Here is a 20,331-nt window from a genome sequence, read left to right as displayed (position 1 = left end):
AAATGAATTTTGTGATTGGAGATGGTCTAATGGTTAGCAGTGGTAGTGGTAGAGTGCATTTTTAATTTCCCCAACATTTAATGATGGCAAGCGTTAAACTTGGATATACGATGCTAATGGTATTTTTAGGGATGACAATGGGTAGGATTTAGATAGATTTTATATTTTTTATATCTATCTTTATTTATTATATTTATAATTATTTTCATACTTATTAGGTATTTAACTTTTATACTCATTTTCATACTATCGGAGTTTCGAGTATTTATATCCTACCCATCATCATATTACTCCTTACCATTCTCGTTTTTTTTAAAAAAAAATTATTTCAATGTACTTGTCAGCTCTTCCTCGTCTCACGTTCCTTCGGGTGAACATTTCTCATAAAAAAAAAAATGAGATACGTGTTAATAATCGAATAAAGAGACAAATTAAGTCTTTTTCTTCTAACACGAAAATCGGGCTAAAGTTATATATATATACTTGTCATAGGTGAGGTATGCATGAGAATGGTAGAAATTGAGCAATCACAATGTCGTGAGTCACTGGTTCAATTCCCGTCTGGTTCATGTACGGAGGGAAGAGGGAGAGTAAGCTTCCTCTCTTCCAAACTCAAATGAATATCTGAGTCAATCATCAGCAGCGTGCCCCGTAGTGTAATGAGCAGAAGTAGGTGCCTCGGAGTGAGCTTTCTTATCGGGTATCGGATAAGATGTGGATAGAATTTAATTATATTCATCTTCATATCTATATACCAATATCCAAATATCCATTTATTATAATCGAGTATAAAAATTTTCTCCATATCCTCCTCTCATTGGATCAGATATCGATTACCTATAAGATTAGGATAAAATTATCATTCCTTTATATTCTAATTGGTCAGGTGGACAATTATTGAAGGATTTTTTTCTCTATTGTGGGGGTACAATTTGTAACAGGGAAAAATATATTTAATAAATTATGTTTTATGCTAATTTGTCTAAATCAATTCCCTGTTATCTTTTTTAATAAAATCACGCCTCCGTCAGCATTTTGATTTCAAAATCAGATAGATTTGAAACAATTTTTTTATTTCACACTTCATTTGCAAATCAGCTTTGAGCCAACGTTAAAGTATATATATTTTATTTAATAATATACACTAAAAATCGATATATCTGTACTTCGTTATTTAATAAATACGCGAAAAAAACCTGACCAGGGCTGTAGAGTAAATACGCGAAAAAAATCTGACCAGGGCTGTGGAGTTGAGATCCTCTGTCCCGAAAATAACATCTCCCCATGTCCCCTTATCAATCAGACGGTCATAATATCATCATGATATGCATTGCATACTTGAGATATGATTTAACTCATCCGATCAACAAAGAAACACAAGGACACTTCATTTTCGGGACAGAAGATCTCAACTCAAGGCTAACCTTCTCGTCCACCGACACGCGGCAGTGACGCAGAGAGGAGTAGATCTATGTTCGGCTGGATCTTATCTATAGCAATTGGATCTACAATTTCGTGGTATATAACATTTTGGCAATTGGCAGAAGATCACGGTAGACGTTTGAAGGGCTCTCAACGGAGGAAGAATAGCCCTCCTTACGGATTACACACGTCTGCAGGCCTCTGAAACCAAAAAAAAACACCCAGCCTGCACAAATACCTAACTTTAAGAACACCATCTATTTACAAGGAGAGTGTAATGGATCATGAGATAGGCACACAACAGCCTCATCTCGCAGCCATAGCCAAAGTCTTGTTCTCAGTTTCCCGAGTGAGTAGAGGCACAGGGAGAGTTGCCGGAGCTATCTCTGCAATTTCTTTAGGGAGAAGAACAGGTTTCTTAGGGTAGTCAAAGGTGAGATCTCTGTTTGCCGCCAAAGCCAAGAGTTCTTCCTCCTCCAACCCCCTGGCTGGCCCAAGGCTACACCTGTCTGTGGTGTGCTTGGACAAAGCATCTTTGAACTTCTTGATCTGTTTTAAACCAGGAAAAAAGGTGGTTTACAACATGCCATCGGCCGCCATATTCATCCACAACAACAGGAAGGAAGGAAGGAAAGGTTTCATTGCTAGGCTCTTACAGTTGCATTGGTGCAGCTGAAGCTACAGAGGCGGCCTTGCGCTCCTCTGTAGAATCTAAAGAAGGGGAGTACATGGACGTGCAAACTGTAGCACATGGACTTGTGTTGCTCGTAGTTTATTTGGAAGAATAAGACATCAGGATTCAACTCGGCGATCTGACAAATCTGCAAACAAACAAGATGATCGATGAGAAATTCAAGTGAATGATTACTCTCTGGTAAAAAAATTGGGAATTTCTTTAGATGAAATGGAATACCTTTGGATGGAGGGCTCTACAGCCTCCACAACCAGGAGAAAAGAAATCCACGACAACAAGCTGATCGCCGGCGTTCAGTAAAGAACAGGAGAGATCCTCGGCCGACTCGATCTCCTTCATGTTGGGTTGGAGCCCCTTCTCCCACCATTTCATGGCCTTCTTGAAAGAAAGAGTCATCTGCAACCCAGGAAAAAGACCCTCTTTTACTTCAGAAGGGGGAAACAAGAACAATCTCCACCAAAATCGCCAAAGGCGATAACTTTATGCAAGAAAAGCACAAAAAATGGAAGATTTGGCCGGATTTGATCACCTTTGCAGAGCCGCCAGAACCGAGGTGCCCCTTCAAGGGCATCCCTCTTGGCGGCCCGGCGACCAGCCTCCCTCTATGGAACACGCCGTCCAATCTAAGAGAAGAAGATCGGCGGCGCAGGCCCGCAGGCGGAAGTCGAGAAGAACGGATGCCGCAATGCGAAAGAAGGTCCCTTTGAACCGACGAAGCTGCCGCCGCCGCCATGGCACCAAAGATCGTATCTTCTCCGCTTCCCCTTCGAGATCAAATCACTGCGGCTCCGCCGACGGGAGGGATTGGATAAAGAAGGAGAGGAGAGAAGGAGAGATGAGGAACGAGGAGACACAAAAGCGCATCTTTATCACGCTCCGCTAGAAATAGGATAACAGTTCCACTCCGTTTTTTAACGGCCGTTTAGTTGACTTCAGAACCGTTTTAGATCTTGACCGTCCATCTCGTCGATATCTTATGCGGATCGCGCTCTGGTAGCCACGTGGTTGTTAAAGACTGAGGCACGCTTACACTCGGCGTCCACTAGATTTTTTGGATAAGAAGCAAACCGAGGAGAAGATTGGACTGCGTGAATTTTCTACCCAACTCGAGACCAAGATTCTCATTGGAGGACGGCTGTACGCACTCAGACTGGGTGGACAATATGGGACTCATAGAATGGCCTCATATTTTTTAATATTGTTGATACGATAAGTATGTGACGGATAAATTCTTATCCAATAAATTTGCTAAATATAAACATTATCCGTACGCCAAACTGTGACACAACATTAATCCGAAGTTATTGACATGTTTTGACATAATTAATTTAATAAACTAAAAAAAATTGCCAACGATAAGTTAAGTGCACAAGCTACATTAACCCATGAAAGTTTTCGGTGAATGAATAACTTAACCAAATGATTAAAAATGAATTGCACGTTGGTATGTTTGGTTCCATCTTTAAACGATAGAATTATTGATAACTGCTAAATGAATTGATTGATGAAGAATCTATAATAGTTTTGACTAAAATGATTACATTAACTTGAATTTTAAAATCTGCTCAACTTTTGGTCTATCTTATGTCATCTAGAGTCGGGGTGGATTTATATTAGGACCGGAGAGGCACGGCCTCCCCTAGTTTTTTTAATAATATTAATGCTATCTATTGATATTTTTCAAAAAAATATCAAAATATGTATATTGTTTGATACCTTCGAAAATAAATATGTATAGTTGATTTCATCGTACATGTTTTTAACACCCAACACGAATAGAATCCTTTGGATAACTAAATTTTAACTTTTTTTTCCTCCTTCTATAACTCACGTTTCAACTCAATTACATTATGCATCTTTGAAGGTTGAGAGGAGACTATTATTATATAGTATATTTAATAATTATTTTTATTATTTAATATGCGACTCCAAAACCTACCATCTTAGATTCACCCTGTCAAAAATGTTTGTAAGTATCAGTGAAGCCGACTAAAGAGGGGTAAATAACTCTGCAAATCATATTAACGCTTTCTTTTGCTTTCTTTCTTTAGCAAAAATGAACAAGTTAGTTGAACAATAAAAATATAAATTGAAAAAAAATAAGAAGTAACAAATTTTACTTAGTTACAACCAGAGAGATTATTAATCCAAAGCAGATGAACGCACACTATCAAGCTCATTTGTTGAAGGCGAGGTAGCCTCTTACAGCATTTAAGAACAGAAAAAAAACTACAAAGTGTTGAAATAAAAGTACAATGTTCGCGGTCGAGTCTTGTCTTGTATGAAGAGGATCATGACTCTATTTATAGTTCACTAGTCAAAATATAGTCGTTGATGGCGTGGCGGGTTCTGGGCACCTATACTAGGTCCAAGCGCCTCCATTGTGGCACATTATCCGCTCCGCAACGACTCCACAACGGCTTTGTGATAAGTCTCTTATCCATGCCTAGGTGCCTGAACTGATCCAAGCACCTAGAGTATTGCTAACGTAGACTCAAATTCTATCTCCACTGTAATGTCTCCGAAAGGGCGCCTTTGCTGACCCAAGCTGGTCTAGGCACCCAAACTGGTCTGGGCACTTGGAGTCCGGGCACCTAGAGTCCAGGCGTCTGGATAAGTCAACTTTGTGTTGACTTGTCCAGTCGCTTGGGTGATTCTCCGAACATCCAGAGTTGAGCTCACATGAATCCAACTCCTACCTTCTCCTCGAGCAGACTTGTTCCTCGGCTTCTCGCCCCTCGAAAGTGTTGCGCGCTTTCTTCTAGTCCATCGATGTACTCTTTCACAACTTCTCATCCCTCGAATGTATCGAGCTCATCAACTCACTTCCCGTGTCATTCTTCTCGTCCACTACATCTTCTACTCAACTTCTTGTATTCTTAAATCCCTACACACTTAGACATAAAAGCATCAAATAACGCAGATCCTAACTTGACTTTATTGATTACATCAAAACCAACCTGAGGTACTTACAATTTTTTCCTTTTTGACATACATCAACCCAAGTTAAATTATGGTTAAACCAAATAATAAAATAGGTAATATTGCAATTATATAAGTAAAGAATTAAATCAATTCAATATCTCCTTCTAAACTGAACTCTATTTTTCTCCCTTTTGATCATATAAAAAAAACATGTAAGGGAAAAATAAAAAAATAATCAGAAAAAATATTAAAAAAAATCTAGGGGTTTTGAATAAAATTGTCAATAAACTACTTTTTATCAAAATTAATTCTTAAAAAGGCACTAATTTTATCAATTAATTCTCTATTTTGAAAAAATAAATAAAAAATTATTTTTATATTTTAAAAAATCCAACAGATTTTTATCAAAGTCAAACTGAGTAGTTAGATTGGATAAAAATTTTTACCTACAGAATATTTATAATATAACAGTAATAAATATTTTTAAACCGATAGCATTATTTTTAAAATTAATTATTAAAAAGTTTTGAAGTCCTAAAAATGTTGCTGATTTTTATCATCATACAAAATACAACAATAACTTCCTAAAAAATCAGATTTTTAAAAATTAATCTATGAAATAATTAAATTTTAAAATATATTTTTTTTTATCAAAAAATCATAAAAAATTAGATAATTGTCAAAAAAAACTCTAAAAGTTTTTAATTCTAACAGAAAACATAACTCATGATCTCAAAAAAATTATATTTTAAAAAAATAAATTTTCTAAATATATTTAATCATCAAAACTCATTTTTCTAAAGAAAAATTTTAAAAATAAATATAACGATCAGAGAATTTTGAAAAACTTTGTATGAGTAGACAATGTCTTTATTTTGCATAGAAAAAAATTCAACCTAAAACATTAACAAAAGACCTGTGAAATAATTAATTTAATAAATAAAGTTAAAAATTAAAGTGAATTAAATTTAAAGTATGCATAAAAAATTAATCTATTCAGATTAAGCGTGATTTAAAAACCAAAATAAATTCCTTACTACTAGATTTATCAAATATTTTATAGGAATAAATTTTCTATTTACTTTTATAATTTGGTCCCTATAGTTCTTGATACATCAATTAAATCCACTATAATATTTGAAATTTAGATTTTGTGAAAAATTTGAACATGTAGAATTTTTAAGACATTTTATTTGTTCTTTTAATTTTGCATTCTCATTTTTTATTTTATCAAATTCTTCTAGTGGATATACTTTAGCTAGGATAATTTTTAAATTCATATTGTCTTTTTTCAATTTAATATTCTTAGCTTTAAACCTATACAAAGATTTAGACATTAACTTAATATCTGAATATATCTAATTAGGAGGTAAAAGACATACCTCACTTACCATATCTGATCTAAAGTTGGATTTTCTCCCTTCATTGTTGCTAACATATGGCGTAGCTCCCCCTTCATCGATGTTTTCTTCTGTGGTTGTTTTGTCATTTGATTCTTGGTGACTAGTCATCAATGCTAGTCCTATGTATTCTTCTTTTTTCGGACTCGGATGATGATGTTTCATCCCACGTGGCTTTGAGATTTTTGTGTTTGTATTTGTTTGACCCTTTGTTTTTCAATCTTGGACAATTGTCCTTTACATATCCTTTTTCATCACAGTTGTAGCATCTAATCTTTCTTTGACCTCTTAAATTTTTCTTGGCAACTCATTAAACTTGTTAAATCTAAAAAACATTTTAAACTTCCTTACCATATATACTTCTTGATCCTCGTAGAGTGAGGAGTCGACTTCTTGCTCGATCTTCTTAGCTTTGAAAGCTAGGTTCTGAGTTGGGTCCTTTTTATTTCTTAGACCTGCACATCGAGTTTCATGTAATTTTATAGTTGAAAATAGACATTCTAAGGTACTACCTCAAGATCCTTAGAAATATAGAAATAATCTACTATAGATGTCCAATCCGGAGTTCTTGGGAATGCATTGAGAGCATATTGAAGAGAATGTCGATTTGTTACAATCTCTCCGAGGTTGGTGATTCTGGTGATTAGTTCTTTGAGTCTGACGTGTAGCTGAGTAACTGTTTCCCCTTCTTCAAGTCGGAGGTCACTGAGCTGGTTTTGGAGCATATTTCTTTTTGCGAGTTTGACCGCCGAGGTTCCTTCATATAACTCCAGGAACTTCTGCCAAAATTCTTTGGCTTATTTATAAGCGTTGACCCGGTTAACTTCTTGTGGCGATAGTCCGTTCAACAGATGGAACTGAGAAAACACCCAATTGTTATTACGGGCAAACAACTTAGCAAAAAATGCACAACGGATTGAAGATTTGGGGAATGAAGATGTAGGAAAATATTTTTTCGAATATTTGTATCTTTTTTTAAGTCCATTCGGAACGGTCTCATGGCTAGCGCATAAAGTGTTGACAACTTGAAGTCATATGCTAGTTACTATTCCAAGATCTAACAGTCAACTTACCTCCTCCTCCAAGGATGAGCTTAATCACCTTAATTTTGCCAATTTAGACTCTCCTTATAAAATAATTTGCTATCTATTAATCCGTCCAACTCAGACGGCTGAAGAATATATATGTTTTATTAATCATCGATTGAGAAAAATGATTTAAATAATAAAATATTAATTCATTCACTTGACTAAATTTTATCCCAGTTCAGTCAAAGAATTTAACATACATAAATCATACTTTTCCTAACCAGTTCAGTCAAAGTATTTAACACGCATAAATCATAATTCACGCACGAATCAACTTGATGAGTAAATCTAATCCGGGAACAAAATTCGTACACAACAGTCTCCTTCCTTCACCCTTCACATTTGTAACCATCTGTTTTTTGCCAAACCTTTTTATATCTAAAGTTTATGTTCTGTGACATTAAATTATTATTTTTTCCTTTAATTGTCTTTTCACTTAAATAAACTTTATTTAAGTATACGTATAGGCTGAAAAAAAAACATTATCTTTTAGAAAATAAATACCTTTCTTATAAATATAAAAGCAAAGTATCATTTTTAAATAAATTACCTTATTATTATTTATTATATATAAGTTATATAAATAAACGAATTGGAAAAATAAAGAGGATTTTATTATGAATAGCACTTTAGTTTCATATTGAAAATTTTATTTTATGATATATATATATTGAGAATATGAAAAAATACATTGGGAGAGAGTCTCTTTCATGTATAGGTACATAAAGGGATGTAAATATAAAGCCTGAATTATATTGAACCATGTTGACTCGTGTGCTCGGACAAGTTGGAGTAAAATTTATCCAAGTAGAACAACTAATATTTTGCTATGTAAATCTTTTTACTGCTTGTGTAACAGATGCATTAAAGTAAGATTAATACAAAAGTAAAACGACTGAGCGAAACGTTAACACTGCCGTTGAGGCTGCGATCATAGGTTTATACATACAGAAAAGTACCATAAACTCTCCACCTGTATTCCCTCTTCATCTGTCGTGCAACTCTTACTCGGCGGAGTGCCTGTAATAGCAATTGAGTACCACTCAATTCGTGTATCATAGGAAACAGACGACCCGAGTAAACTTCGAAGCACTACCGGAGGTGGGACAAATCTGTTTCAAGGAAACTACGTCAATCGCAAACCTCGGTCAGCTCGCCCGGTCTCTTTGTCCCCCCGATCGACATCTTCGTCTGCCCGGTCGACCTCTTCACTCAGTCAACACTTGCTCGCTCGGCCTGCCTGTTCTCCCAACCGGCCTCTCACGACCTGTCTGTTAGCCCGACCGACCTCTCGCTCGGTCTGTCTACTCGCTCGACCAACCTCTCATCCGGTCGGCTCTCTGTCTGGCCAAACTTGCTCGACTTTACTGTCATCAGTCAATCTACTACTTATCCGCCCGACCATTAAATCCGCTCGAATTTTACTATTTGAACTCGAAGCTCGATCACTCAATAATTAACATAAACTTATCTTTATTGATAGTCTGAAATTATCAATTCAACCATTAATAGAAACTAATCTTTATTGTTAGTCTGAAATTATCAATTCATATCATTTCAACGTATAAGTGAATTTAATTCAATTTATTTAAATTCAATTAATATCTTGTAAATTTTTTATCCAACATATTTTGGTCAATAAACTATATAAAAAATAAGTTAAAAAAGAACATTCCTTTCCCCAGTGAAATACTACTGAATTCGCCGAGAAAGGTTTCTTCAGGTCCGCTAATCTATCAAAGAACAGAGGGCCACTCTGTTCTTCCGCCGATCTCAAAATGAAGGCATACTCGATTTAAAATATGGAGAAAACACCGACGGGAAGTAATCATCTTGGCTCGACACATCGATTGATTCGATTTCGGCGAACGGACTCTGCAAATCGTCGAGGTTGAAGTCTGTGAACCAGTCGCTCTCTTCCTTGTGCTTCTCGTCGTTCATTGTCTGATTGGGATAGAATCCACCTCGTTGGATTAGCTCGTCGAAATCGGCAGGATATCCTTCGTGGTCGATGTCGGATTCCGGCGTACGTAAGCTGTCGGCGATGGTCTCCGGCGACTCCACCGCCTCTGTTTTCACTGGCGTCTTCTTCTTCTCCCAGCTGTTCTTCTTGTTGTATAACCGGCACAGCACCCAGTCGTCCAACTGCAACCAATTTTCGATTTCTAAGCAAGAAATCGAATCAAAATCTGCTTTTTAAAGACGAAATTGTCATCGAACTTACTCTCAGGGTGCCTTTCTTGTTCGTCGCCGAGCGATTTGGGTTCGCGAGCCGGTACTCGTGCATGATCCAATCTGTCTTGACGCCTCTCGGCGGCTTGCCGTGGTAGAACACCAGCGCCTTCTTGATCGCGGCAGGCCGGCCGGTGTCCGGCACGACCACCGGCTTATCGGCGCCAGTCGCTTTCCAGTACCCGCTCCCGGCCGCCCGATTCGGCCGCAACCCGTTAGGGTACTTTCGGTCCCTCGGCGTGAAGAAGTACCACTCCCGCTGCCCGAACAACGCCTTCTCTGCTCATCCAATCACCACCATGATCAACACCAACCAATTCGGCGATCCAAATCGAAGAATTCAGCATCAAAATCGAGTTTTCCCAATTACCTGGAAGGTCCCACGGGTCGTACTTGTAGAGGTCGACCTCGGCGATGATCGGAACCGGCAGGCGCTGGCACGCCGCCTTCCGGCAGAGGTAGTGCTCGACGAGCTCTTCGTCGGTGGGGTGGAAGCGGAACCCCGGCGGAAGGTTGAGCTCCGCCTCCGCGTCTCTCCTCCTGTCAACAACTCCCATTTGATCGCTTGTAATCTCACACCTTCAACTGAAAGCAGCTGAGAAGAGGGCGAATATAAAGAAGCATCGGCGACGCGACAACTAGAATACGAACAAATCCAGTGGTGGCGTCTGGAACGTGGAAGTAGAGGTCCGACTACAGGACACGCGGTGGGGCGTCACTCGTCAGGAGGCTTCGACGAGGAAGGTGAAAGCGGAGGGAGGTGGTCGCTAGACCGGTCTCCTTGGAGACCGCGGTCGGATTCTGTGGACGTGTCACTATCGGATGACGTCACTGAGTACATAATCCTGGATGGTCCAATCGCAACACGTGGGCATCTGTCATCCGGAAGATTCCCGTCGTCCTGGCTCTCTAGAAGCCTCTCGGGGCGAACGCGGGCTCATTTGGCTTGGTCTATGTCGACCTGTTCGATATAAATTACTGAATCATTTGTGGGAAAATTTTAAAAATATTTAAATTTGGTAAAATTATCAAATAAATTACCTCGTTCCATTTTTACCCCTCCGAATGCAAACATCTTTGTGACGATGAACAACAACTTTAATAACTTTAATCGGTTGTACATTATATAATTAATTTAAAAAAAAAATTAAAAAATTATGATAACAAATTTACTACTCTAAATATATTATATCAAAATAATATTTAAGATCATAAATATAATCAAAATAATTAGACGTACATATAAGACTTTGTTCCATATTATTTTAATATTTCTAGATCCATCAGTCGATTTATGTAAAAATTGACTGATTGATTTAGAGAGTTCGGAATAATATAAAATAAAATCGTTTAGTTTTTCTAATTATATTCATATCATCGAACATCAATATGATACATAGTATTGTGAATCATAATTTTTTGAACATGAAATAAATTTTTTAAAGACATTTATGTTTAAAAAATTATTATTCTTAATATGACGTATGAAAATAATATTAAGGGTATGGATATAATTAGAAGAACTAGACAAACATAAAGATATATATTTTAAATTTTCTAAGTCCATTGATCAATTTTAATCAAAATTGATTGATAAATTTAGAAAACTTAAAATAATATGAAATAAAATCTTATATACACGGTCTAATTCTCTTGATTATACCCCATACTCAAATATTAATTAAATACATATGATTTTAAACATAAATGAGATTTTTTTTAATGTTGACGTGGCCATCAACAATAACTCTATATATATATATATATATATGATTAAAAAATAACTGATATATCGAATTGATATATCTATAAGTATTGATATATTCAGAATAAGGAGACGAATACAGAAAATTTAATTTAATGTCGTTATGAGCTTAAGTCCATCAGTTAATTTTAATTAGTTTAGACAGATAAAAATTGATTAATGATTCTAAAAAATTTAGAATGCCTTATATATTTGTCTATTTCTTTTAACTATATTTATATTTTTAAAATCATTTTTATACGTCATATTTAGACTAATAATTTTATTATCATAAATTAAAATTTTCGGATATATGCATATTTAAAAAAATAAATATATTATGCCAAATTGATATTTGATAACATGAATTTAATTAAGAGTACTAGATGAACACATAAAATCTGTTTTATATCATTCCGATCTCTTTAAATCCATTAACAGATTTTTATTAAAATCAACTTATAGACCGAATTAAAAATGATATGAAATTAGATTATATATATTTATCTCATTGTTCTAATTATATCTATGCTTTCAAATATTAATTTAACATATTATACTAGAGGAATAAGTTTTTGAAATATAAATTAAATTTTATAATCAATTGTCATGGGTAGCAATTAATTGATTCCTCAAATTGATTATTAGAGTGTGGAATCGATTCTTAGGATAAAAAGGAGCGGGGTAAGTGATTGATAATTTTTAAATCAGGATACATCACGATATTTAGGAAACTTTGTTCAGTAATTTGCTGAACATATTTTCCATTAATAAATTAAATATACAGTTCGGATCATGTGATCATTGATCTGACGGCTGAAATTGCCACAATCAATCGTAAGCGAGAAGAGGTCAACTCTGCCTATTACATTTCTATATTTAAACAATTTCAGATCAAGCACCGGAAGACGATAACGAGTCCGAGCGCGAAGCTCGGAAAAACGAGCGTACCGGAGCTCTCCTTTGAACGCGAACGGTCGCTCTTCCTCGTCGTCCTCCAAATTCGCTTTTTCCCTACCCCTCGCTTCACCTATAAACACATCCCTTCCTTCTTGTTCTCTTCGAACAGCACAGCGCGCTCACAGTACAACAAACATGAAGATGTCGTCGCCGGCGGCCACCGCACTCCTAGTTGCTTGTATTTGTCTTCTCGGCCTCTTCTCCCCGGCGGTGCGCGCCGAGGACCCTTATCTATTCTTCACATGGAAGGTCAGTTACGGCACCATGTCTCCTCTCGGCGTCCCACAGCAGGTCATCCTCATCAACGACCAGTTCCCAGGCCCCAACATCAATTCCACCACCAACAACAACATCGTCATCAACGTCTTCAATAACCTCGACGAGCCCCTCCTCTTCACATGGTCGATTTGATAGTTTAACTCTGTTTCTAATTCATTATGATAGATCGATGTATTCATTAGTTTGTTTTGTTCGATGGATCAGGAATGGCATCCAGCACAGGAAGAATTCATGGCAAGATGGCATGCCGGGCACCAACTGTCCCATCCTTCCCGGCACAAACTACACCTATCACTATCAGATGAAGGACCAAATCGGGAGCTTCTTCTACTTTCCGTCCACCGGCATGCAGCGTGCCGTCGGCGGCTTCGGCGGCATCCGCGTCAACAGCCGCCTTCTCATCCCCGTACCCTTCGATGACCCCGCCGACGACTACACCGTCCTCATCGGCGACTGGTACACCAAGAGCCACAAGGCGCTGGCCAACACGCTCGACGCCGGCCAGAACATCGGCAACCCCAACGGCGTCCTCATCAACGGTAAGACCGGAAAGGACTCCTCCGGCAAGGATGACCCACCGCTGTTCATCATGGAGGCCGGCAAGACGTACCGGTACCGCATGTGCAACGTGGGGCTCAAGCTGGCGCTCAACTTCCGGATCCAGGGCCATGTCATGAAGCTGGTGGAGATGGACGGGTCGCACACGGTGCAGAACGTGTACGAGTCCCTCGACATTCACGTCGGCCAGTGCCTCTCTGTTCTCGTCACCGCCGATCAGCCCCCTCGCGACTACTACATGGCCACCTCCGCCCGCTTCACCAAGTACTCCAGAAACGCCACCGGCATCATCCGTTACGCCGGCTCCTCCACCCCACCGTCACAGGATCTGCCGCCGGCACCCGTCGGATGGGCCTGGTCTCTCAATCAGTGGCGCTCCTTCCGGTGGAACCTCACCGCCAGCGCCGCCCGTCCCAACCCCCAGGGATCCTACCACTACGGCGGCATCAACATCACGCGCACCATCAAGCTCCTCAGCAACGTCGGGCTCGTCGACGGCAAGCGCCGCTACGCCCTCAACGGCGTGTCGCACGAGAACCCCGCCACTCCCCTCAAGCTCGCCCAGTACTTCGGCATCGCCGATAAGGTGTTCCAGTACAACATCATCTCCGACGATCCGGCGCCGGAGACGACCAACTCCATCAAGGTCGCGCCCAACGTCGTCAATTGCACTTTCAGAGACTACATTGAGATCATCCTCGAGAATCCGGAGAGGAGCATTCAGTGCTACCATTTGGACGGCTACTCCTTCTTCCCCCTCGGGTAATTGACTAAATCATCAATAAATCTCTGCAAAATTTGATATATATTTTTTTTCAGTTCTAATTACTCTGTTTTCTTTTGGTGCTCTGCCACAGGATGGGACACGGGAAGTGGTCGCCGTCGAGCCGGGATACATACAACCTTCTTGACACGGTGAGCCGGCACACCATTCAGGTGTACCCGAGGTCATGGACGGCGATCGGCCTCACGTTCGACAACTCCGGGATGTGGAACATTCGGTCAGAAATGTGGGAGAGGCACTACCTCGGCCAGCAGCTCTACTTCAGCGTGCTGTGTTCGGCGAGGTCGCTGAGGGATGAGTACAGCCTGCCGGCAACCCAGATGCTCTGCGGTGAAGTGGTCGGCTTGCCCACGCCGCCACCTTATACCTAATCGCGACGTCACTAAAGTGCGGCGCGCATGCATGATTGATAAAATATGGAAGACGAAGCAAGGGATTCTAAAGGGAGACCAGAGTGTAGGATACTTGCCGTGAACCATGATGCATGCCACCTTGATGATTTTCATTTCTTTTCAATTTGCTTTTAATATAATTAATTATTCTTTGTTTTTGAGTCAATTGTTTCATGTAATTCTTTGATGCAATATTTGAACATTTAATGCGGAAATAAAACTTGATCCAAGCATATATATACATGATCAATTAATTCATCATTCAGTATGTTATTAGAACTAATTATAATATTTTAATTTATTAATAATAAACATATATGAGTAAAGGATGCTGAAAAGCATAATTAAGTATTTTCACCGAAGTAAAAAATATAATAATTATGACACTAATCATTATTGCTAATCCAGGGTTTGTACCTTAATTCATATTCAAATTAGCTGGTAATCGAGTCGGCTTGCACTTGCTTGACCAGCAGCTTCACTCCGTGCTCCGGCTCCACGATCAGCCTCATGCAAGGCGAATGGCAGTACGCCGGCGAGAGGTCGAAGTCGAACCGGAGCAGGAGAAGCGAGAGGACGACCTTGAGCTCGGCCATGGCGAAGTTTTGACCGAGGCAGGTGCGCGGCCCAGCGCCGAAGGGAAGGTAGGTGTGCGGGGGGCGGCAGCCGGCGGCGGCAGTGATGGAGGAGGAGCCGCGGGCGAAGCGGTCGGGGTCGAAGCGGTGGGGGTCGGGGCCCCAGATGGAGGCGTCATGGTGGAGAACGGTGACGGGCACGTAGATGTTGACGCCGGCCGGAATGAGGAGGCCGGCGAGGTCCACGTCCCTGAGCGCCTCCCGGGCCACGAACGCGCCGGGAGGGTACAGTCTCAGCGTCTCCTGGATCACCATCGTCAACTGCAATTCAATTAATTTAATGTCAAACAGTGATTGGTCTGGCAATATTAATTTACTTACGATCTTCATCTTCTGAAGCGCATTCGAGTCCGGCGATCGGCCGCCGCAGACCTCCACTGCCTCGGCGCGAGCCCGAGCCTGCCACTCCGGGTGCAGCGCCAGAAGCATCAGACACCAACTGGCCGCCACCGCGGTCGTCTCGTGCCCGGCGAAGTATATGTTCTTGCAGTTGTCCACCACGAACCTATCGGAGCACTCCAGGCTCCCGCTCGCACTGCGCAGGATGGCCTGAAGAAGGTTCCTCTGAGTCGGCTGTTCTCCGCCGCTCTCCTCCTTGTCCTCCTCCTTCGCCGCTCTCAAGATCAGAGCGTTCACCTCCCTGTTCAGCCTCTGCACCTCACGCGCTCGCTTCGTCGGAATGCATCTGTCAGATTAATTCTCTCTCACATCGCTCCACCGATATCGGAATCAAGTAACCTCGAAATCTAAAGATCAAACAGACACCTTAAGCCAGTGATTTCGGCAAAGAAATTCGGTCTTGCGACGGCGTTTTGCAGGGCTCTTAGTTTCTCAAAGATCTCCTTCCCTTTCGCGTAATTGCTCCCAAAACATGTCCTTGAGATCGCATCTGCAGAGTAGCGTCTCAAATGCTCGTCGATCTTTATTTCTGCGGTTCCTCCTGCGAGCTCAACTGTCTCTCTCCATGACGTCAGCAATGGAGTTGCAGAGTCCACCATCAAATCCACCATCCCCTGTTGTGGCCAGACAGTATAAATGAATACATCATGAACGAGAAAAGAACTGATTCAGAAATAGATATATGTACCTTGACTTTGTCGGAGAAGAACTCCGGAGCAATGATCTTTCTTTGGTGAGACCAAGACTCGCCATTGGATTTGAGAATGCCTTGGCCGAACAGAGGCTCGTGGGTCTTCTTCAAGTAACTGGCCTTGCCCAAATCTGAGGAAGAACAGAGGCTGATCTCCTTCACCACGTCAGGGTGACTCACATGTAACGCGACCACATTGCCCATCGAATATAAAAACACCGGGCCTGCATGGTTATTCAATTTCACATCAATAGTTTTGTTTTTTCTTGAATTAAATACCTACATATCCTTTTCAATGTATCCCCAAGAATCTCTCTCTCTTCTTCCTTCCTCATCCCCTTTCTACAAATAAAACCACATAGATGTCGGGGCATAAATCTCTTACCTCATCTCATCTACCACTTGCTCTATTGGCTATCATGATTTATCTCCCTTGTGATGGTTTTGTATTGAGTGCGGCGGGAACACGGGGACGAGCAATTTAGCCTTTCTACAAACAAACTCCTCCAATCACGTATTGATCGACACCGAAGACAGAAAGAAATTAAGGCAGCTAAGCCATCATATGTGGTCCTATTTTTGAACTACGTACGATCGGCTTCTTCCACAAAGAAGAAACCTAATTGGATATGAGAATCTAACAAAATGCCTCTCTCACTATTTGTAAGATCTTCTCTCTCTCTCCACATCATCGGCTTCTCTCTAGCTCCGTTCTTGGCCAAACACGCTATGCATGCACAAACAGTACTCTGCAGTTGCTGAAGAGAATGACAGAATAAAGTAATCACTTCATACCGTAAATTTTCCTCCAGTGTTCGAAGTAAGGAAACACCAGAGGAGTATAGTCATGCTCGATTTCAGTAGTTTCTTCCCCTCCTCGGCCTCTCCTCCGTTTCATCTCCGCGACGAGCCTCTTCATCTCGAGCGAGTTCCCGAAGGGGAACGAAGGAGGCGGCCCAGCCACGCCCTGCTGCCTCAGCCTCCGGCGGACGGTCTGCGGTCGGAACCAGGACCTGTAGTAGAAGTAGAAGGCTAAGCTGCAAGCTCCGGCCATGCACAGGGCGAGCAAGAACTGCAGTACTGGATCGCTGATCTCCATGATCTTAATTGCCGCCTGATATTTTCTTCTTCACTCAACGGGATGATGAAGATGAAGATGAAGATGAAGATGATGATAATGATAAGCTGGACTATGTATAGAGATTGTAGTTTCTGCATGAGAACAGGAAAAGGAGGAGTCCGTCCATGTTAGATCATAGGACAAGGGGCTTATGAACGTCCCTTACAATATGAACGTCGATTAATGGAAAAGGTCCGACCTTAAAAACATGGATTCGGATAATAATTGTAAAGCAATATTGTAGCTGTTCCACTTTTTGTCATCTCTTCCGGCACTTGGTGGCGATGGACCACAGCGGCAGGACCATTTTTCTAGTACCATACGCGCGAGGACTCCTGCAGTGGGAGGCCTTTGTCTGCCGATTTGGTCAGAATGAGCAGACTAAGCTCTGATTAAGACTCGTTTTGTCAGGACGCAGGGGGGAATCTTGTGGGGGATCATGCTGTACCCATTAGCCATCTAATGAGACGAGCAAGTAGCACTTGGAGAGCAGAGAGACATAAATGGAGAGGAGCAGTACAGTGGAAGGGCTCTTCCATCAAACACTTGGTCTGCATTACAGATCACTCATTGTCCAACACTCGGGCACATGCGTTATTTACCTTCCTCAGCCATTGCTTTGCAGCTTGGAGTTGTCAGTGTCACAAACAGTTCGCGTTTAACCTTGCTCTCGACCAGAGTACACAAATTTTTCTTGTTGCTTTTGGTTCTCTGCCAAAAAAGCTGACTTGGGTGTTCGAATACGCCAAGCATGGTTCAAGCTCTTGCTACTCCAACATGTGCCCTGCATTTACTTTTAACTTGGCATGTATGAGTGTTTGATGATCGATGATACCACATTGATTGAAGTATCACAGATTGTGTTTGGAGATTACTAGTCTAATCTTTTCAACTAAGTCCCTTGATTTAAACAACAACAACAACAAATCAATTACAATTCAAAATTTATTTTAATATTCCTTAAACTTTTAAAGTGGTCTCTGATGCTTTCTATCTATTTCTCATGTCATTTCACTCAAATGAAAAGATCTTTTGTTTAAAATTTTATGTTCTGAATCATTTTAAAAGGAACCTTTCCTATCCTAGCACAATTGCTGCTCCTGTGGCATCCTTTCGGTGGATTGTATCATTGTTTTTCTTTTGTCATTGGCTTTGTGATTCTGATAGCAAGTCAACCATAGATGACTATTACAAACAGTGGTTCTACAACCGTAGCTGCCGTCGTGTGATAATTACACAGCATTTTGTTATAATGCTCCAAGTTATATCTAGTGGTGAATAAAAATTCGATAAAATCAAATTAATCGAATCGAACCGGCCGAATTTAAGAATTCGGTTCGATTAATTCAATTTTCAATTTTTTTAAAAAATTTGGTTCTATTTTCGATGAATTCGATTTGATTTCAATTTTAAATTTTGTAATTCGACTAAATCGAATAAATCCATTAAACGGAAGAAAAATATTTATTAATTTATTTTTATTTAAAAATATAATAAATAAAATAAAATCTTTTTTTTATAATTAAAATCAAATAAAGTTTTAAAATTCGATTAATTCGATAAAAACTGAATTAACCGATCTTTTATTGGTTTGGTCTGTTCGATTTTTGTAGAGAATTCGATCGATTCGATTGGTTGAAAAAAATCGATTTATTCGATTTTTGATCTATTCGATTCGATCGATTCGATTTTAACCGAATGCTCTGCCCTGACTCATATCCTTCAAAAATTGCACCTCCTTCGAAAATATTTTAGCTATTTTAATCCTGAAAAAAGGCTATTATCTCTATTCATTGATCCTACGATATTAGATCATTTATTCCCCATTTAAAATAATTAGCTATTTCCTGTAAAGAGCGAGCTATTCTGCCTATTTTGTTTATCATAAAGTGTGAATTAAATGCCCTCATTTCATTTATATGGAAAACAATTTACCCTTCATTCTTGTTATGGTCAAGACTTAAATACATGAATCAGAAATATTAATGATGTATTATACATCCAGTAAGCTAAGTGGCTATGCACATATATTTCTATACCAAGTTTCAAGAACATCTATTAACTACATCTCATATACTCACCAATTTGCCATCCTTTCCTTGTCAATGCACATCTTCTGGAGACCTTGTACAAATTCCTTTAATTGCTCATAATAAAGAGCTAGACAATACTATAAATATATAAGTAGGATCAATTCCCAAACCTGTAGAACATTGGAAGATGGTGTCTGTAAGGTAAGTTATACCTGAAACAATAACTTGTAGCTTAATCCTATCTCATGTTTTCCAGTATCCTTGTCTTGTAGCTTAATCTTCATCTAAATATTCATAATTTATGATGATTGGATTTCATTTTGATTGAAGGAGAAGGAAGCATGCTTTGGCTATTGAATCAGGGCAGAGAAGAAGTGCAAGGTTGATGGCCCTTGAAGAGCAAAAGAATGAAAAGATGGTGCATGCAATGGCATCAATGGATGCATTTTTACATCCTCCCTTTGATGAACATAATTCAAGAAAGAGAGGAAGAAAGAAGAATGACACAGAAGAAGATTATGAGGTTTTTTTTTCCTATTAGTTTATCCTGAAAAGAATAACAATTTTCTTATCCACATCTTGGCAACTTTTGAAAAAGAAGGAAAAAAAAAACAAGCATGTAAATGAAGTGGCTTTCATTTTGCAGGAAAAATTTGCACAAGAAGCTGATTTAAGCAACAATGGTAATTCCTTAAGCAGCGCATCTGCGATCCAAAGGCAGAATGACCAAATTATCGAGTACATTCTCGACATGCTGGAATTGTGAGTCAAACTAACACAAGATTATATTCTGATGAACATCTCGGCACTGTTAGCACTTTTTTAGGTTTGCATTCATTTACTGATAATTTGGTTTTGCTATCTATTTTTTTTTTCTGCAGAAAAGATAGGAAAGAATTGTTCTCCATGCCTGATGAGTTCCAGGTCTTTCATCTCTGAATTTAACTCCATTTATTTGGTTGTCGATTAATAGGG

At 39.6% G+C, this 20,331-nt stretch overlaps 4 protein-coding genes across 4 annotated transcripts; 1 reads left to right on the top strand and 3 right to left on the bottom strand.

The window, feature by feature from the left end:
* Positions 1-1,554: 1,554 nt before the first annotated feature.
* LOC122047896 (thioredoxin-like 1-2, chloroplastic) lies at positions 1,555-2,980 on the bottom strand. The gene is made up of 4 exons (XM_042609431.1): positions 2,646-2,980; positions 2,336-2,512; positions 2,079-2,243; positions 1,555-1,971 (listed from the first exon to the last, which is right to left on the bottom strand). The coding sequence occupies exons 1-4, from the start codon at positions 2,847-2,849 to the stop codon at positions 1,729-1,731; spliced, it is 789 nt and encodes a 262-aa protein (XP_042465365.1). The 5' UTR covers positions 2,850-2,980; the 3' UTR covers positions 1,555-1,728.
* A 6,122-nt stretch (positions 2,981-9,102) lies between these two features.
* Positions 9,103-10,379, bottom strand: LOC122047888 (NAC domain-containing protein 2-like). Its single transcript, XM_042609420.1, has 3 exons — positions 10,132-10,379; positions 9,754-10,040; positions 9,103-9,674 (listed from the first exon to the last, which is right to left on the bottom strand). Exons 1-3 carry the CDS (start codon positions 10,316-10,318, stop codon positions 9,303-9,305), a joined length of 846 nt encoding a protein of 281 aa, XP_042465354.1. The 5' UTR covers positions 10,319-10,379; the 3' UTR covers positions 9,103-9,302.
* A 2,110-nt stretch (positions 10,380-12,489) lies between these two features.
* On the top strand, positions 12,490-14,572 carry LOC122022413 (L-ascorbate oxidase homolog). The gene is made up of 3 exons (XM_042580758.1): positions 12,490-12,866; positions 12,949-14,064; positions 14,160-14,572. Exons 1-3 carry the CDS (start codon positions 12,601-12,603, stop codon positions 14,455-14,457), a joined length of 1,680 nt encoding a protein of 559 aa, XP_042436692.1. The 5' UTR covers positions 12,490-12,600; the 3' UTR covers positions 14,458-14,572.
* A 235-nt stretch (positions 14,573-14,807) lies between these two features.
* On the bottom strand, positions 14,808-17,653 carry LOC122047881 (cytochrome P450 714B3-like). Its single transcript, XM_042609407.1, has 6 exons — positions 17,523-17,653; positions 16,999-17,415; positions 16,201-16,427; positions 15,879-16,126; positions 15,435-15,798; positions 14,808-15,374 (listed from the first exon to the last, which is right to left on the bottom strand). Exons 2-6 carry the CDS (start codon positions 17,300-17,302, stop codon positions 14,913-14,915), a joined length of 1,605 nt encoding a protein of 534 aa, XP_042465341.1. The 5' UTR covers positions 17,303-17,415; positions 17,523-17,653; the 3' UTR covers positions 14,808-14,912.
* Positions 17,654-20,331: the final 2,678 nt, after the last annotated feature.

Source organism: Zingiber officinale, chromosome 1B (assembly GCF_018446385.1).
Source record: "Zingiber officinale cultivar Zhangliang chromosome 1B, Zo_v1.1, whole genome shotgun sequence".
Classification (NCBI taxonomy): domain Eukaryota; kingdom Viridiplantae; phylum Streptophyta; class Magnoliopsida; order Zingiberales; family Zingiberaceae; genus Zingiber; species Zingiber officinale.
Note: the sequence above shows the minus strand (reverse complement) of the source record. Positions and strands in the feature narration are given on the sequence as shown.

What these genes read in the sequence shown, in the direction of transcription:
- LOC122047896 (XM_042609431.1), bottom strand. Translation starts at nt 2,849, where the DNA reads ATGGCGGCGGCGGCAGCTTCGTCGGTTCAAAGGGACCTTCTTTCGCAT. An exon ending in GTTCTGGCGGCTCTGCAAAG is followed by an intron (nt 2,513 to 2,645) that starts GTGATCAAATCC and finishes CCTGGGTTGCAG; the next exon opens with ATGACTCTTTCTTTCAAGAA. An exon ending in GTAGAGCCCTCCATCCAAAG is followed by an intron (nt 2,244 to 2,335) that starts GTATTCCATTTC and finishes GTTTGTTTGCAG; the next exon opens with ATTTGTCAGATCGCCGAGTT.
- LOC122047888 (XM_042609420.1), bottom strand. Translation starts at nt 10,318, where the DNA reads ATGGGAGTTGTTGACAGGAGGAGAGACGCGGAGGCGGAGCTCAACCTT. An exon ending in CGACCCGTGGGACCTTCCAG is followed by an intron (nt 10,041 to 10,131) that starts GTAATTGGGAAA and finishes TTGGATGAGCAG; the next exon opens with AGAAGGCGTTGTTCGGGCAG. An exon ending in ACAAGAAAGGCACCCTGAGA is followed by an intron (nt 9,675 to 9,753) that starts GTAAGTTCGATG and finishes AATTGGTTGCAG; the next exon opens with TTGGACGACTGGGTGCTGTG.
- LOC122022413 (XM_042580758.1), top strand. Translation starts at nt 12,601, where the DNA reads ATGAAGATGTCGTCGCCGGCGGCCACCGCACTCCTAGTTGCTTGTATT. An exon ending in GAGCCCCTCCTCTTCACATG is followed by an intron (nt 12,867 to 12,948) that starts GTCGATTTGATA and finishes TCGATGGATCAG; the next exon opens with GAATGGCATCCAGCACAGGA. An exon ending in TACTCCTTCTTCCCCCTCGG is followed by an intron (nt 14,065 to 14,159) that starts GTAATTGACTAA and finishes GCTCTGCCACAG; the next exon opens with GATGGGACACGGGAAGTGGT.
- LOC122047881 (XM_042609407.1), bottom strand. Translation starts at nt 17,302, where the DNA reads ATGGAGATCAGCGATCCAGTACTGCAGTTCTTGCTCGCCCTGTGCATG. An exon ending in ACACTGGAGGAAAATTTACG is followed by an intron (nt 16,428 to 16,998) that starts GTATGAAGTGAT and finishes ATAACCATGCAG; the next exon opens with GCCCGGTGTTTTTATATTCG. An exon ending in CGCTTCAGAAGATGAAGATC is followed by an intron (nt 15,375 to 15,434) that starts GTAAGTAAATTA and finishes ATTGAATTGCAG; the next exon opens with TTGACGATGGTGATCCAGGA.